Source organism: Pyricularia grisea (genome assembly GCF_004355905.1).
Source record: "Pyricularia grisea strain NI907 chromosome Unknown Pyricularia_grisea_NI907_Scaffold_2, whole genome shotgun sequence".
NCBI classification, from domain to species: domain Eukaryota; kingdom Fungi; phylum Ascomycota; class Sordariomycetes; order Magnaporthales; family Pyriculariaceae; genus Pyricularia; species Pyricularia grisea.
In genome coordinates, this window is record NW_022156717.1 from 4802103 (window position 1) to 4816574 (window position 14472).

A 14472-nucleotide genomic window follows, 5' to 3' on the forward strand; every position below is an offset into this window, starting at 1 on the left:
GCTACGAGCAGCGCAATTCCACACCAAGTCCCTTATCAGTTGGTTATCAATGGCTGAGACCCATCAAAACACCGGCGACTGACCAATCAAACTTTGCTACAGAATAATTTCTTGCACACCGCCCGGCATAATCGGCGGCACCCCGCCATCAAAAACAAAATTTTGTAGAGTGCGACGCGCCCATCGACTTGGTCGCATAGGGACCTACTAAGGAAAATCAGGGTCAGAACAACTATCACGATGCCGAAAGCCACAACACCAAACGCGCGATCGCGCCGTCACAATCCCCTCGAGTCCGATATCCTAGCTACGGGGGTTCTACGACAAAAGGCTCCCAAGAGGAAACACAAGGAGTCGAGCGAGGCCGAGAACTATGTCGACAGCCGAGCCTCCCAGCAGATTCTGGCCCTAGGACGAGAGCTGCTTGAGGATGAGCGGCAAGAGGGTGGAGCTGCTCCGGAGAAAACTCATGATGCTTTTGCTCTCGAGTCTGGAAGGTTCGGAGATGAGGACAGGGCCGACGATGATTTCCCTGCAGAAGATGCTTGGGGCTCGGACGAAGAAGTGGAAGAGGTCGAGGTTGACCCTGAAGATCTCGAGGCTTTCAATCGATTCCTGCCGGCAGATGGTGATGATGACCCCTTACTTCGATTAGGATGGGGAGGCCAAGGCGCTGCCGAAGAGGAGGCTCCAACCAACCTTGCCGACATAATATTGGCCAAAATCCAAGAGAAGGAGGCTATGGACGCAGGGAAGATTCCACAGGTGTCCGCTGTGGATGAGGAGATGCAGGATCTGCCGCCAAAGGTGGTGGAAGTATACACCATGTAAGTGAACTAGGCGTTTAGGCGACATGTGATTTCTGGTTTGCTCATTTTGCTAACAATCTTCAATCAGAATTGGCCAAATGCTGGCAAGGTGTAAGTCTCGCCAATAAAATTCTATATCGCAAGCGGCCACACTTTTTTCTAACCCACAACAGACAAGTCAGGAAAGCTACCCAAGCCGTTCAAGGTCTTACCTACAATCCCTCGATGGGAAGACATCCTCGTTGTTACGAACCCCGAACAGTGGACACCCAACGCAGTATTCGCCGCTACCAAGATATTCTCGTCCGCCAACTCTGCCGCCGCCCAACGATTTATGGAGCTTGTGGTTCTGGACGCCTTCAAAACGGATATTTTTGAGCACAAAAAGCTGAACCCGCACTTGCTCAACGCGCTCAAAAAGGGCTTATACAGGCCCGCGGCTTGGTTCAAGGGTTTCCTTTTCCCATTAGTCTCAGGGGGTTGCACGCTTCGAGAAGCTGCAATTGTTGCTGCGGCACTCGCAAGGGTATCAGTCCCAGTGTTGCACTCGGCGGCAGCGATCAAGGGACTCTGTGATATTGCGGCCCAAGAGGCATCGCAAGGCACCGAGGGCGGTGGTGCTACCAACATTCTGCTGCGCTGCCTGTTAGAGAAGAAATACGCATTGCCATACCAGTGTATTGACGCTCTGGTATTCCACTGTGAGTTTCCGCTCCTAGAGCCTGCGTTTTGGTTATCAACTCCGCCAAGAACATGTGCTAACGAGATATAGTCTTGCGATTCCGAAATGCGGATCCTGCATCAGTCAAGGATGAAGACGTCAGCAAAATTGGTAAGGACGGAGCGGCGATGAGCAGGACAGCACTGCCTGTTATTTGGCACCAGTGCCTCTTATCATTTGCCCAACATTATAGGGATCAGATCACCGAAGAGCAACGCGAACTTCTGTTGGATCTGCTCCTTACGCATGGGCACTCCGGAATTGGGCCCGAGGTTCGTAGAGAGCTTTTGGCGGGCAGAGGACGGGGTGTGCCGCTTGAACCAGAAGGCCCAGCATTTGATGGGGACGACACTATGCTCGTGGACTAATTAGATGTGTGCGATTGCTTTCGTGTGGCTTATATGTAAGCTGCTCATGATAACGAATACCACGAGAACCTGGATGCTCAACTAAGCAAGGTTCCAAGCGGGATGGAGTATGGAGTTGGCATTTTAGGGACTGCATTGATAATACTATACTGTGTGTTCATGAGTTTTTTTTTTTCCTATTTTTTTTATCAGTTATATATGTCGGGGTGCTTGAATGCCAGCCGTGGTATACCTAGGTCGTGACCCTGATCGAGGTGGTTTTGGTCTCCTGGTCAGATCACTGCTGCAGACAGATTGAGGAAAGAGCCAGCTGCACCTCGATCGATGCCTCAGGTAATGGCAGGCAGGCGCGTTGTCTCTCGATCCATATTTGAGATTTTGGAAACAACCGAGGAGGTACCTGAGTATGTTCCCACGGCCTGGTTGCAGAGATTGACAAAACTTTCTTGTTTCTCGCGTCAGTGTGGGCTTTTTAAACCTGGGTAATCAATCTGCTTACTCCGCTACCTTGAAATAAAGTATCCATTTGAGCATTTATAGATTCACAAATCCCTACCGCCCATCCACGGCATCCCGGCACGCCAGCCGGAATTGTATGCAAGCTGAAAGTTTACCACCTAACATCGACGCCGCTGTGCGCACAAGCTCGGGCTACTCTGCCTTGTCCGGAGCCATTATCACTCACCTTTTCTTTGACCAATGTTCACCTAATTCGAGCGACTCAAAACGCCATGCTCCGCCGTCAGCCCCTAAGCCGAACAAGCAGCGACGAAAAAAGACCACTTACACCAGATGGCAGAGGCAGCAACGATGAAGAAGAGCTGTTGGATGGCTACCCGGCCCGAAAGGGACCGGACCTGGGTCGGCTATCACCTCCAGACCGACTCGAGCACCTCCGCCCGCCCACCCCTGGTCATGAGGATGGTACACACAAGGGCTGGTCTTGGCGTTCGAGACGGTCCTCAGTCGAAAGCAAATACAAAGACGGCGGTGACACGGCAGGGTCGGGACCAGCGAAGACCGGGGCAAATTCGACGAAGGCAAGCGCCGTGGCAAGCTCACCACGGTCGGCCGTACCAGTCACGGCGCCATTGCCATCAGGGACCGACCATTCGCCGACCCTGCAGACCGCTCCACGCCGACGTTTACTGAGTCCTGGCCCCTCTCTATCCGAAAGCGAACAAGTTCGAGCGCTTCAGATAGGTCCGCATAGGTTTCCAACAAACGCCAGCTCGCCAGCATCAGAAAGCAATCGTCCTCAAGTTCAACAAAAGGGGTCATATGAGCTTCACAAAAGCCCTGGTCACTCCTCAAGCGAGGGCCAGTCAACGGGCCTTGTTTGGATACCAAGACGGGGATCGAGAAGAGGACCTGGGGATTACTTCAGCTCGAGTTCTGAACCAATGTCCGAGACTGGGACCGTTATCGTGTCTGATGCCAGCAGAGCCTTGCCTCCACGACTTGAACGACCCAACTAGGGGTTGACTAGGTCGGAGCGACCACTTCTACGGAGTCGGACCACGGGAAGCAGTGAAGGCTACTTTGGCTCTGAGGAAAGAACCCCGACGCCTATACCTGTCGTGGTGGAAGAGGAAGAGGAGGAAATTTCGGAGGAGCAGGAAGATTACGAGTATAGTGAGGACGATGCCAGTGAGTATGACGAGGATTCGGTTAGCTATGATTCCGACGATGATGCGGACGACGAGGAAAGTGAGTATAGTTATGAGGACGAGTACGAGGACGACGAGTATAATCCCGAAGACTCTGAGGACGAGCGCGGTACTTTGCCGGAGATCACCGACGAGGAAAACAGAAAACGAATCGAGTATCTTTCAAGGATGGTGGCAGAGGCGACAGAAGCGGCTCGCTGGGCAGAATTCGGCCCCGACGGACCCTTTGAGGATACTTATTATCCAGTCAACATGCCAGGTCACCAGCCTGGACTTGCCTTGTTGGAGGCACAGTTTCGGGCGTTTCAACCCGATCATCTGGAGTTGCCGCTGCCAATGATGAGAACTCCATCGGAGCAAGAAGCACAATGCCAAACTGGGATTGCTTTGTTTGGGCGTAGCATAGCTGGGGCTGGGGCAAGATTGGTGAGGAAGGGTAGCATGCAAGCTTGGAGCAGCTCCATGTCGCTAGGAATGATGGCAAATAAGGTTCTGGTGAGACTAATGAGGAAGTTTAAGAAGAGCAGAGCGATACGTAAACCTCAAGTTTCTGTCTCTTCGCCTGGTGGAAGAGCTGACAGGCCAGAAGCGGAGCGAAGGAGAAGTAGCCGTCAACCTCAGAGCATGGGTTCTGGAGCAGTAAGTTCAATATTGACCCCCTCCTCCCTGTGTTTGAAATTTAGCTTAATCAAGTTCGGCGTGCGCATCTTTGTGCCTTCTAACAGAGCATGTGCCTATCTCAGAGTAAAGCAGAGCATGACAAAACACTTCCTGCCGAGTACACAAGTAGTCCTCCTTCTGAGGGCGACCCAGTCAAAGAAAAGCCACGTGGGCTGGTCTTTGATCTGAAATTAGCCAAGCAGCAGCTCCGTGAGCAGGAAGCGCGAGAACGTAGTAGCAGACACACAGAATCAACGGAGCACGGAGGATATCCGGCTTCAAGAACACGAAGCTTTGCCGTTCAGGTTGACCTACAGACACCACCGACCACGCCATTGCTTGACTCTCACACTCGTCGACGCTTTACGGAGCCGCTTGGCACTTCGCCACCAAAGATGAGGACAGTCTCGGCCAAGCAAGAGCCATGGGACCGCGCCCGGAATTTTAGTCTCCGCGTCCCGAAGCATGCCAAGGGCAGTGTGATGTGTCCAGCAAGTACGCTGCATTCTTCAGGGAGTAGAGGGGTTTGTGCGGTGAGTTTCCTCCTGAGGGCAATAAGACGGTGTTTCTTTTTCAGCTGGTTAGCTAGTCAGTTTGCTGATCAGGGTAAATGTAAACAGTATCATGGGAGGCATGCAGAGCCCTCGGCGGACTTGCTCGAGCCCGAGACCACTGCAGAAGATGAGCATGGTTCTGAAGAATCTCAGTTGCATTCGAATTCACAGACGGTGGATCGTACTGTTGCTCGTAGTGAATCTGAGCCAGACCAGATTTGATACGTGAGGACTGATGGGTTGGCTTTGAGCACCAAGTGTAGTGATTCGATGCTGCAGATGTGCAATAGACCATTGAATCGTGTCTCAAAAGTCTCTCTATTCTACCCGAGCCAGATGTTATTAGAGTTTTAGTTGAGGTTCTTCAAGCTCCAACAACCCCCCGATATTTGTTCCAGGTGCTGGGGCCCGCACAGTGTCAAAACTACAGTAACCACACACCTACCTTGAATTGTACCCCAGCACCTTTTACAAGAGCATCACACTGCGCATTAGCTACAGCTTCAAAGCTCTACCTAATTTATAAACTTTCCATCACCGCCCCCTTTGCGACTTTCCCACACGTCATATACACTCAACTCCACGCCGATCCGTTCTTTTGCCGCTTTCAGGTCGACATAGAGCATCAGCAGGTGCATCTTTCAGGACCATCTAACGCGCAAAAGGCCGCCTGCAATGGCCGGCGTCGACCAAGATCCTCTTTTGCTGCTGCGGCAGTCTATCGCGTCGGGAGGCGCGATTCTGCCCACTACCGTCGCCGAGCCATCGCCATCGGCACCCGAAGCAAGCCTTTCGAGCGCAACTCATCTTCAATTCAGCCATCCGAAACCAGTCTCGCTGCCCATAGCCGCGCCGACGCGCTTCGTTAGCAACAACAGGCCAGTCGACCTCCGCAGCATCTACTTTGCCTGGCTGAACCGCGAGGTCGCCATCCCAGACTACAATGCCTCGGCTTCCAAACTCAATGACGAGCTAGCCCAGTCCTCTACGCCTACCGCGACGGTGCACAAGTTTGCCTTTGTCGAACGTCTCGACCTGATCACTTGGCTCGAAGGCGCCAGCGAGGAGAGCGAACACATCCAGCCACTGGCCGGGGAGAAGGATGCCGCGGCTGCTTCGGCGGCGGGTGCAGCTGCCAATGGCGGAGCTGCCGCCCCAACTACTGCTTCTGCGAGGGCGGGGAGGGGTACTATGGACCCCAGGCTTGCGGTCGTTTATAGTGGTGAGCGGAGGGTGGGTGACCACAACACGGCACTGAGGGGGATAAAGCCAACGGTAGGTACCTCGCGCCCCATTTTCTTCTATCTGCTTTTCGACGGATTGCCGCAAACATGGTTTACTGACTTTGCATTGCATTTCAGGACTTTTCGCATGTCCGCAAGCTCGCTGCGCCATTCATGAACAAGAAGTCACAAAACCCATCGGCAAATATCCCCAGGAACCCATCACTGCCGCTCAATCAGAAACCACAGCGCAGGCCGGATCCCATCATCCTTCTCTCTCCGTCCATGTCTTCGCTCCTCCGAATATCCAATATCAAATCCTTCCTCGAGGCAGGTCGCTACGTGCCGGCAGATAATAGCTCGACGGCATCTATGCTACATATCTCTAGGGTCATGAAGGAGATCGACCCGGCGAGGCCAATGCGCTTCATCCTGGTGGAGGGTCCAGAGCAGTTCAAGCCCGAATACTGGAACCGCGTGGTGGCGGTGTTCACGACGGGTCAGACGTGGCAGTTCAAGAACTACAAGTGGCCGCAGCCGCAGGAGCTATTCCGGCACGTACTTGGAATCTACGTCGGATGGAGAGGTTCTCCGCCGCCCGAGACGGTCCGCAGCTGGGGCCATCGTGTGCAAGCCTACGGGCTGGACAAGTGGCGCGACCCGGCAGCTGTTGCAAGTTTCGGCAACCAGGTCGATAGCAGTCGGTTCAGGGACAGGGAGGTTGTCGAAAGCATCTGGAAGGGCATAGAAGGCAACATGAGGTCCAAGGGCTGGAAGAGAGATGCTGGGCCGACGGCAATCTGAGAGATTGTCTAGTTTGGGTATGGGCCTTTTGAGTTACCCAATTTGCGAGGGGGGGAGGAATGCCACTCGACGATCAGACCCTGGCTTCATTGCGCCTAGCTTGACGTTCCTTACGGCACGTTAAGGTCACGTACAATACGAAAACTCGGTTTCTGACCTGCGTGGTATGTAGGAAGAATGATACCACATTAACAACTTGCCAAGGCTACACCGCTGAGACTGGGAGGATTATCAGGGAATGGCGTTTATGGTGTGTTGCTTTTTTTCCAAAGCGTGTAATATGAAAGCCAGGCGCTGGGAAGGCATGTTTATGTATATATCAAAAAGGACGGTCAAGAGATCATGGAATCCATCCGCGTGGGTGTCAACTTGATTTGGCGCTTTGTTTTGGTTTGTCTTGTTTTATACATCTAGGGCAACCATCAAGGGGTGTACTGTGCTATACAGGGCCGAAGCTTCACGACAAGACCTTGGCGACAATCTCGGCCACCGTCTCGTCCCGAACCCCAACGACGTCATTGTCAGAGTCTTCCCTCGACACGAGCACGCTACGGGCTCGGCCTTCCTCGTACAGCTGGGCCACTGCCAGGTCCAAATGCCACGGCAGCCCTTGCTCACGCTTCGCCCTCCCCCTCTGGATGAGCTCGGCTACCGTTTCGTGCCGCACCGTCCACTCCCTGCCGGGGGTGGCTTCCCTGAACGCGGACAGGAGCTCTTGCTGGCAGGTCTGTACCGAACGGACCTTGACGACGCGGTTTGCCGTCTCGTCCGGGTGCTGGAGCACGCCGAGGACGGCCTGGGTGATTCCCTGGATCGTGGTGCCGGTGAAGGTCTCGGTGCCGGCGTCGTAGATGATGGCGGTGTTGGTGGAGACGTCGAAGCCCATCGTTGGGAACTTTTTGAGCGCCTTTATGTTGCGTAACGAGTGAATGGCGTTGTCAGCGAACAAATAAAACGGCAGTCATGCATCCATCAAAGGGGTTATAGGTAATCGACGGCTGGAAAACTTAGTCCCCTAATAAACCCCCCTGTATGAAAAAAAAAACATACCCACTCGATCGGGTTCCCAATAGCCACTGCAGTCCACGAGAAGCCCGGGTTGGACCTGGCGAGGGCCCTGGCCCTGTCTATGGGGACCCTCCTGGCGTCGCCAATATCGGCAAAGTCCGGGAACTGACGGCCGTGGTCCGGGCCCCAGCCAAAGTCGCTGACGATCAGGCGGCGCACGCCGGCAGCCTGGGCCGCCTCCACTATGCCCTCCTGAAACGGCAGGGCGCCGGGGCTCAGGGCGCAGACGGCGGCGTCCTGGCCCCGGAGAGCCGAGTGCAGCTCTGCCAGGTCCGCGTAGCCCGACGTGCGGATGACCGAGGAGACGGTCTGCGGGAACTCGGCCGTCGAGTCCCGGCGCGTCACCACCGTCACCGTGTAGCCGGCCTCTAGCAGGGCCGAGGTGATGGGCCCGCCAAAGTTACCGGCGGCCTGTGTGGGGGAAATCAAAAAGTCAGCCTCAAGGTTTCGCCATGTTCTTTTCTTTATAAATCCGACTAGCGAGTGGTATGTCTTTTTAAGGATGCGTCATGGGTTGCTTACACCGAATACTGCGACTTTCTTGATGGGTGACATTTTTGGTTCCGTAATGTATTGTTGATGTATGTTTGTGAAGCCAAGGACGAAATCAGGTCATGGTTACGAACAAAGTAGACTTTATATATTCACCTCACGGTGCGCCTTTCCATCAATATAAGATAGGTACTCATATCAGACATCTCTGTTGCGGAGTGGAGTTCCGCCAGGGGTGTTGCTCAGTTTGATGGCTTTGACTGCGATAAGCGGGCGGGAATCCGGCGCCCAAATGGAGATCCAACAACTATTCTAGACTCTAGTCACTTCCGCGAGTTTACTGGCATAAACACACCGTGCCATCAAACTTGGTTGGGATGTCGTGAATTGCTCAACAGAGATTACGGCTTCAAACTTGCCATTGTGTAGGGGAGGATCCGTGTGGAAAGTTGGCGGATTTGCGCTCATATAAGTCTGTAACAAGTATCCAGATCAACACAAGTATGGTGCCTATTTAAAGTGGTCTGGATCTAAATCTTAGTCCCGTGCTACCATGCGGAGTTGCAGAAGATTAATTAGAAACATATGTTCAAGAAACGCAACGACTAAACCGTATTAGCGGCTCAAATATGTCTGAAATTTAACTGTCATCCAGACATATATACCTATGTACTAAGTATCTAAAGTCATTTGATCCCGAAGTCGCAGCGACCTATATTCCGTTAAACACCAAGGTTGACTGTGACAAGCCCTGGCGTGTGCATGTGGAGCGATATTGAAAGTGTCGATTTGTCCAGTCATAGTGACAATTTGTTGATGGCCTGATCAAAGCCTAGCGCTTGCTTGCAAAGCCGTTACGTTGACAGGTCTGGCGCCATTATGAGTCCCCGTGACCCCAAATGCATGATCCCGCTGCGCAAGTGTGCCGCCGTATACCCCTCCGATTGCAAGCCATTCACGTGCAATCAAGCTGACCAAAAAAAAATAATCTATGTGTCAATCAAGCAAAAAAGCTTTCGCGGCTTTTCGCAAGAAAGAAAATAACCTCGCACCAAGACACGGGACAAGCTAACCAGGACGACTACTGTGCGCCCTCCTTCCACCACCACGTTTCTTGCCTCCACTACTTATCTCCTTATAGCACAGAGCAGCAGTAGCGGCAAACAGTAGCGTGGCCAGGATGACTCGCGGATCGAACCTGTTGCGCTCGCGTTGGTACCGTTTCTCACCCGACGGCGACCTGTCATCGTCGTAATCACGGTAGCGCCTGGAGCGATGGTAGCGATCCCGCGGATCTCTATGGTCGTAGACGCAGGTCCGCGCCGTTGATGAGGCTACCGAGGAGTCGCGGGGAATGTGCTGGACGGCATAGACCTCCTCCCGCCGTACGACGGCTCCAGAACCGCTGTCAAGGCTGTCGCGGCGGTCGTCATTGCGGTGGCGATCATGGTGGCCATGGGAGTTGTGATGATGATGATGATTATGGTGGGGCAGGTAGTGTTCGTCGTCGCCGGTGCGGTGGCGAGACAATTCGGGGCGACGGCCCCGCGGCGGGTCGCGGTGGTGCGATCGAGGCCGATGATGGTGGTTGTGCTTCTCCACCACGCTTGACGAGTCGGAAAAGAACGAGTCTTCGTCGGAAGCCGACGGCCTCCTGCTTAGCTCGCGGCCGCGAGGGTCAGGGTGTCTGTGGTAAGGATGTGCACTCATGGTTGATGGTGGGCTGATTAGGGTGCCTAAGCCGGGAATAGCTCGTTCCTGGCAGGTTGGGGATGAAGCGGGCAAGGTATGAGATGGCCGCCCGCCGTGGGTATCACTGACTGTCGTCTGATTATTGACTAAACTGGAATCAAGTCGAATTGGACGAGTCGCCCAAGCCGGGGCTTAGGTTCCTTCTCCCTTGAATTGACTTCTTCCGCTGCTTTTGCCCTTTCCTTTCCCCGGATTTCTGGCGTCATAAAACCGGTGCAACGTGATGGACGTATGGATTATGATTCAGGACGACGAGTTTAAAAAAAAGCCTGCCTTGCAACCTTTGCTAGTTGTGTCAACCAAAGATTTGCAAGGTTAGGGATGAGGGGTACGTAGTGATGTGCCGTTGATGAGTTAGGCAGAATTGATTGATGCCCGCCCCATGCTGCTCTTGCTATGGGGTCTGGTGACAGTTGCCGGTTACGGTTTTTGTTCATTTACTTTGCTGTCGCCTTGCACTGCAGCCTGTCCGACCTACCTACTTGCTACCTACCTTACATACGTCGTTGCCCAACTAAAGCGGTCGATCCTTCCCAACCTCCATTGGCCGTTTGTGTCGGGTGGCGAATGTCACTGCCAAGATCTCGCCCCCACCCCTACACTGTACGGTGTTCTCATAGGAAGGTCCGGTTTATACTGCCACTTTACTTGCTTACTATCACCATCAGTACCAACCTTGCAACCTACCTACCTAGGTAGGTAGGTACCTTACCGACAGTCGACAGTACACTTGCTAGTTGTATTTCGATTGTATTCGACAATAATATCTACCTGGGTACTTACCTACCTACTTACGTAGTAGTTGGCTTGCTGCTAATCAAGCAGTATCAACAGATTCCAATGTGTGACAACAATTCAATGCATGCACTCACTCCGTATTAACATACGCAGTACGGTATGTTTAGCGGTAGCCAAGAAAGTTTTCCTTGGGGATTTTTTGCACGGATCCACCTCTCTAGGTTGCAGTCAGACGAACACAACCCCCCATCTGCAGCAACTTAGCTGTCTTGTTTGCTTGCCTGCAGCATAGTCTTTTCCCGCCGTCATGAATCCAAAACCTCATTGGAGACTGACGAGTCGGGTACCTTAGTGAGAACTGCACGGATCAAATGCCGTCTGGTTGACCCGTTCAGTTACCGGGTAAAGTATGCATCCAACAAGCTCTGTACCTCGCGCTTTAATAGGCAAGGCCCTATTTACAGTAGCCAAGAGCATCGTACATTCACTAGACTTGTCTACCTTAGTCCTAGACTAAGTAGACTTGTGCATGACATTGATGGACAGCTTCTGGATGAGACGAGATAAGACATGTATCCAGCCTACTTCGTACATTTGAACCCAGGCTCATAGCTTATTTACTTAAGACACCTGCCTTTACGTAGGTAAGGTAGTTGGGTAGCTAGGTACCTAGTTCCTACTTCGCTCACATTCCCTACAATAGTCCACACAGGTACCTACCTTGGCCAGCTCGTACGATTTGATCAATTATTAATCACGGCAAAGCTGTTAGCACCATTTAGCAAGCCTGTCCCAAGCGATTTACATACACCGAAGGTATTCGCAGTGCACCGCCACTCAATTTGAAGCCTGACTGATATCCGCCAAGGTTTTGGAATACCGTTGGGGGCGCGGGAAAGCATGTCGCGTTCGTGACCTTTCCGTGCCGAGAGAAACCTTGATTCTATGTCCTTGACACGAACATTACCGTCCAAACCAGTTTACCCATCACCTATACCACCTAGTCATAATTTACCCCATTTTCTGCCACGTTTGGAGTGTCTCGGACTCTTCATGCTCATTCATGCCAAATCGCCAAGAACAAGAAGCAAAGAAAAGGCAAAAAAGAAGAAGAAAAAAAGAAACACACGATACAAAAAATATTAAATATCAACGATTCAAGCTTATTAAATGCCGAGCTTGGCTGGCATTCGCCGGGCGGTCATCCCTTCGCCCCCTCCAGTTGCATCAATGCCCAAGAAGACCCCACTGCATGGAACATGCCGGACGTAACCCCAACGATATTGAAGAGACGCACATGTGGCTTGGCATCGGAAACAAGGTTGCTTCGGCGCCCGAACTGACCGCCGCCCGCCGAGGTCCGTGGATGTCGTCGACGATGAGGGCCAACCTGGGAGACCTTCTTTGGACCCTGATACTTGCAAACATGAACCCTGAATGCTGTTAAAGTCGATCGAGATGATTGTTTTTTTCTCTTTTTTTTTCTCCCGAAATCTTGTTCGTCGCCTTCACTTTGCGCGCGACTTATCCCTTTACTTTATCTCATACGTTGCCATGGTCTCCATAACATTCAAGCCCTTTCTCACTCCGCTTCCATTTCCAAAAAAAGGCAAGTACGATGTAAAGGTGGGCTATGCGAGGCATGTTACTTAGCATGCGTGAGATGAGGAAGGATCAATCGAGCACATGAATGAGTACCCGAGTACCAGACTAGAAGTACCTACCTTACCTAGGTAGGTAGTTGCCTTATTTAGTTGGCTGTGGGCGTGCCGTTGACTGTGCTCGTTTGGGTCATCCACAGGATGAAGGCGGGAGACACGGATGCGCACGGTTTCGGCAGGGCAATGGTTGTGTGGTTGCGTAAGATGGGTGTACGTATACTCATGCTACTGTACTATTTTCTACACACGTGCTACCCTGCACGGTAAACCAAGCACAAGCTGCTGGTGTGGCGAGCAGACGAAGAAGAAGAAGAAAACGGGACGCTTTGGTATATGTGATAAGAAGTACCCGAATAAGTAGCAGTACATACATGCAGTATACCAAAAGCCTCGGGGATCCATCTATTTTGGGCTTTTGGGTGCAACATTCAGAGCAAAGACAAGCGCCATGGTACCTGAAATGGATAGCAGCTCAACACAGATCGACCGGGGCGAAGAACAAAAAACCAAGGCAGAGATGATGATCCTCCCCGGTTTATAAGACGCCATGTGTTTATAGACTATTCAGTCCAAGGTCACAATACTTATCTGACGATCGTCGACTTGGCCAAAATAAAAGGGCTTGAGGGATCAGGGAAATGGTGCGATAGGATAAGGGGAGGTTCCGATATTGTTTCTCCCGTCGTCCACATCACTCTTTACGATTCGTCCCTTGAGCACCAACAACACACCTGTCTCGGAGAACTCCGATGGAATTAATACTTTCCGAAACTAGCAGAATCCGGAAATTATCCTTTTTTTTTTATTTTATTTTATTTATTTTACTAGGCTGTACCGGGTACGTTGCATGTTGATGATATAAGGAGGCGCAGGCGCGGTGAGAGGTGAGGATATTAATTCACAGCATAATACTAGCGTACTTTTGCGATAGTGGCACCTTGTAGTATTTGTAGTATAGTGCAACATACCTGGCCCACCCATGCCTTCGGGATTTGTGCCAACAAAGGTGTCACTTTTTATTTTTATTTTTTTATTTTTTTTTTAATTTTTTTTTAAGATAGAGACAGGGTGAGTAACAAGAGCAAGAAGAAGAAAATAAATAGTAGGTATATCCCTGGAAATCACGCGATCGAATAGGAAATGGGGGGTTAAGGTGTCCCCCTTTCGTTTCCCAGCCGAAAAAAAGTATCCATAGTTCCGGGCCGAAAAAGTAATATCGTGGTAAGTGGTGCACCGAATACTGAGGGTACACCTCACACGTGGGCAAACGAGATCAAAAGGGCTAGCTTGGCGTGTACAATTAAGTCATGAGCACATAGAGACAGGCATGAGCGAGTGAAGATGTGAAAGAGCAAAGTACACACCTCTCCGTACATAGTGCATACTCTCTACCCGTATGCCTGTATTAGTTAGTAGTGGGTATTAATAACATAACCTACACCGGCTGCTGGTTTGGTCCAGGCCATTGAAAATCCTTCCTGGCTGTCCCCATTCTCAAGTCACAAAGTAGCGTGACATTGACGGATCCTCGTTTCACCCAAGTTTTCCATTCCTCGCTCAATCCGAACTTGATCGTTTTTTTTTTTTTTTTTTTTTTTTTTTTTTTTTTTTTTTTTTTGTACCTCATGGTTGACTCCACAAGTAATTAAGCAAGGTTTGAACTTGCCAGTCTCCTGCGAGGGTCTCGCGTGGCAGCAATCTCCACTGGTAACCAACATCGCACGGGCATCGACGTCGTGATCGATCTAATTTCAGCTGCGGTCAGTTGAAAAGAAAAAAAGAAAAAGGGAGAAGACAAAAAAACAGGTGGTGGCCACGTGGTTCCTCTAACCATGGATGGTATCTTTGATTGCCAAGTTCTACAAACTGTGATATGTACTGAGGTACAGTACATACTCGGTACCACTACATACATGTATTTCTTCTTCTTTTCTTCTTCATTTCTTCTCTTT

General features: G+C 51.5%; 4 protein-coding genes across 4 annotated transcripts; 2 read left to right on the top strand and 2 right to left on the bottom strand.

Annotated features, from left to right (window-relative positions):
- Window positions 1–211: 211 nt before the first annotated feature.
- Window positions 212–2061, top strand: PgNI_04003 (uncharacterized protein). Its single transcript, XM_031124055.1, has 4 exons — window positions 212–827; window positions 898–920; window positions 983–1510; window positions 1582–2061. The coding sequence occupies exons 1-4, from the start codon at window positions 241–243 to the stop codon at window positions 1896–1898; spliced, it is 1455 nt and encodes a 484-aa protein (XP_030984575.1). The 5' UTR covers window positions 212–240; the 3' UTR covers window positions 1899–2061.
- A 568-nt stretch (window positions 2062–2629) lies between these two features.
- PgNI_04004 (uncharacterized protein) lies at window positions 2630–7169 on the top strand (the record flags this gene model as incomplete). Its single annotated transcript, XM_031124056.1, has 6 exons — window positions 2630–3325; window positions 3377–4207; window positions 4312–4761; window positions 4849–4956; window positions 5404–6057; window positions 6144–7169. 6 exons carry the CDS (start codon window positions 2630–2632, stop codon window positions 6807–6809), a joined length of 3405 nt encoding a protein of 1134 aa, XP_030984582.1. The 3' UTR covers window positions 6810–7169.
- Window positions 7170–7266: 97 nt separating this feature from the next.
- Window positions 7267–8432, bottom strand: PgNI_04005 (uncharacterized protein; the record flags this gene model as incomplete). The annotated part of the gene is made up of 3 exons (XM_031124057.1): window positions 7267–7716; window positions 7860–8288; window positions 8400–8432. The coding sequence occupies 3 exons, from the start codon at window positions 8430–8432 to the stop codon at window positions 7267–7269; spliced, it is 912 nt and encodes a 303-aa protein (XP_030984581.1).
- A 1005-nt stretch (window positions 8433–9437) lies between these two features.
- On the bottom strand, window positions 9438–10079 carry PgNI_04006 (uncharacterized protein; the record flags this gene model as incomplete). The annotated part of the gene is made up of 1 exon (XM_031124058.1): window positions 9438–10079. One exon carries the CDS (start codon window positions 10077–10079, stop codon window positions 9438–9440), a length of 642 nt encoding a protein of 213 aa, XP_030984580.1.
- Between the last annotated feature and the right edge of the window lie 4393 nt (window positions 10080–14472).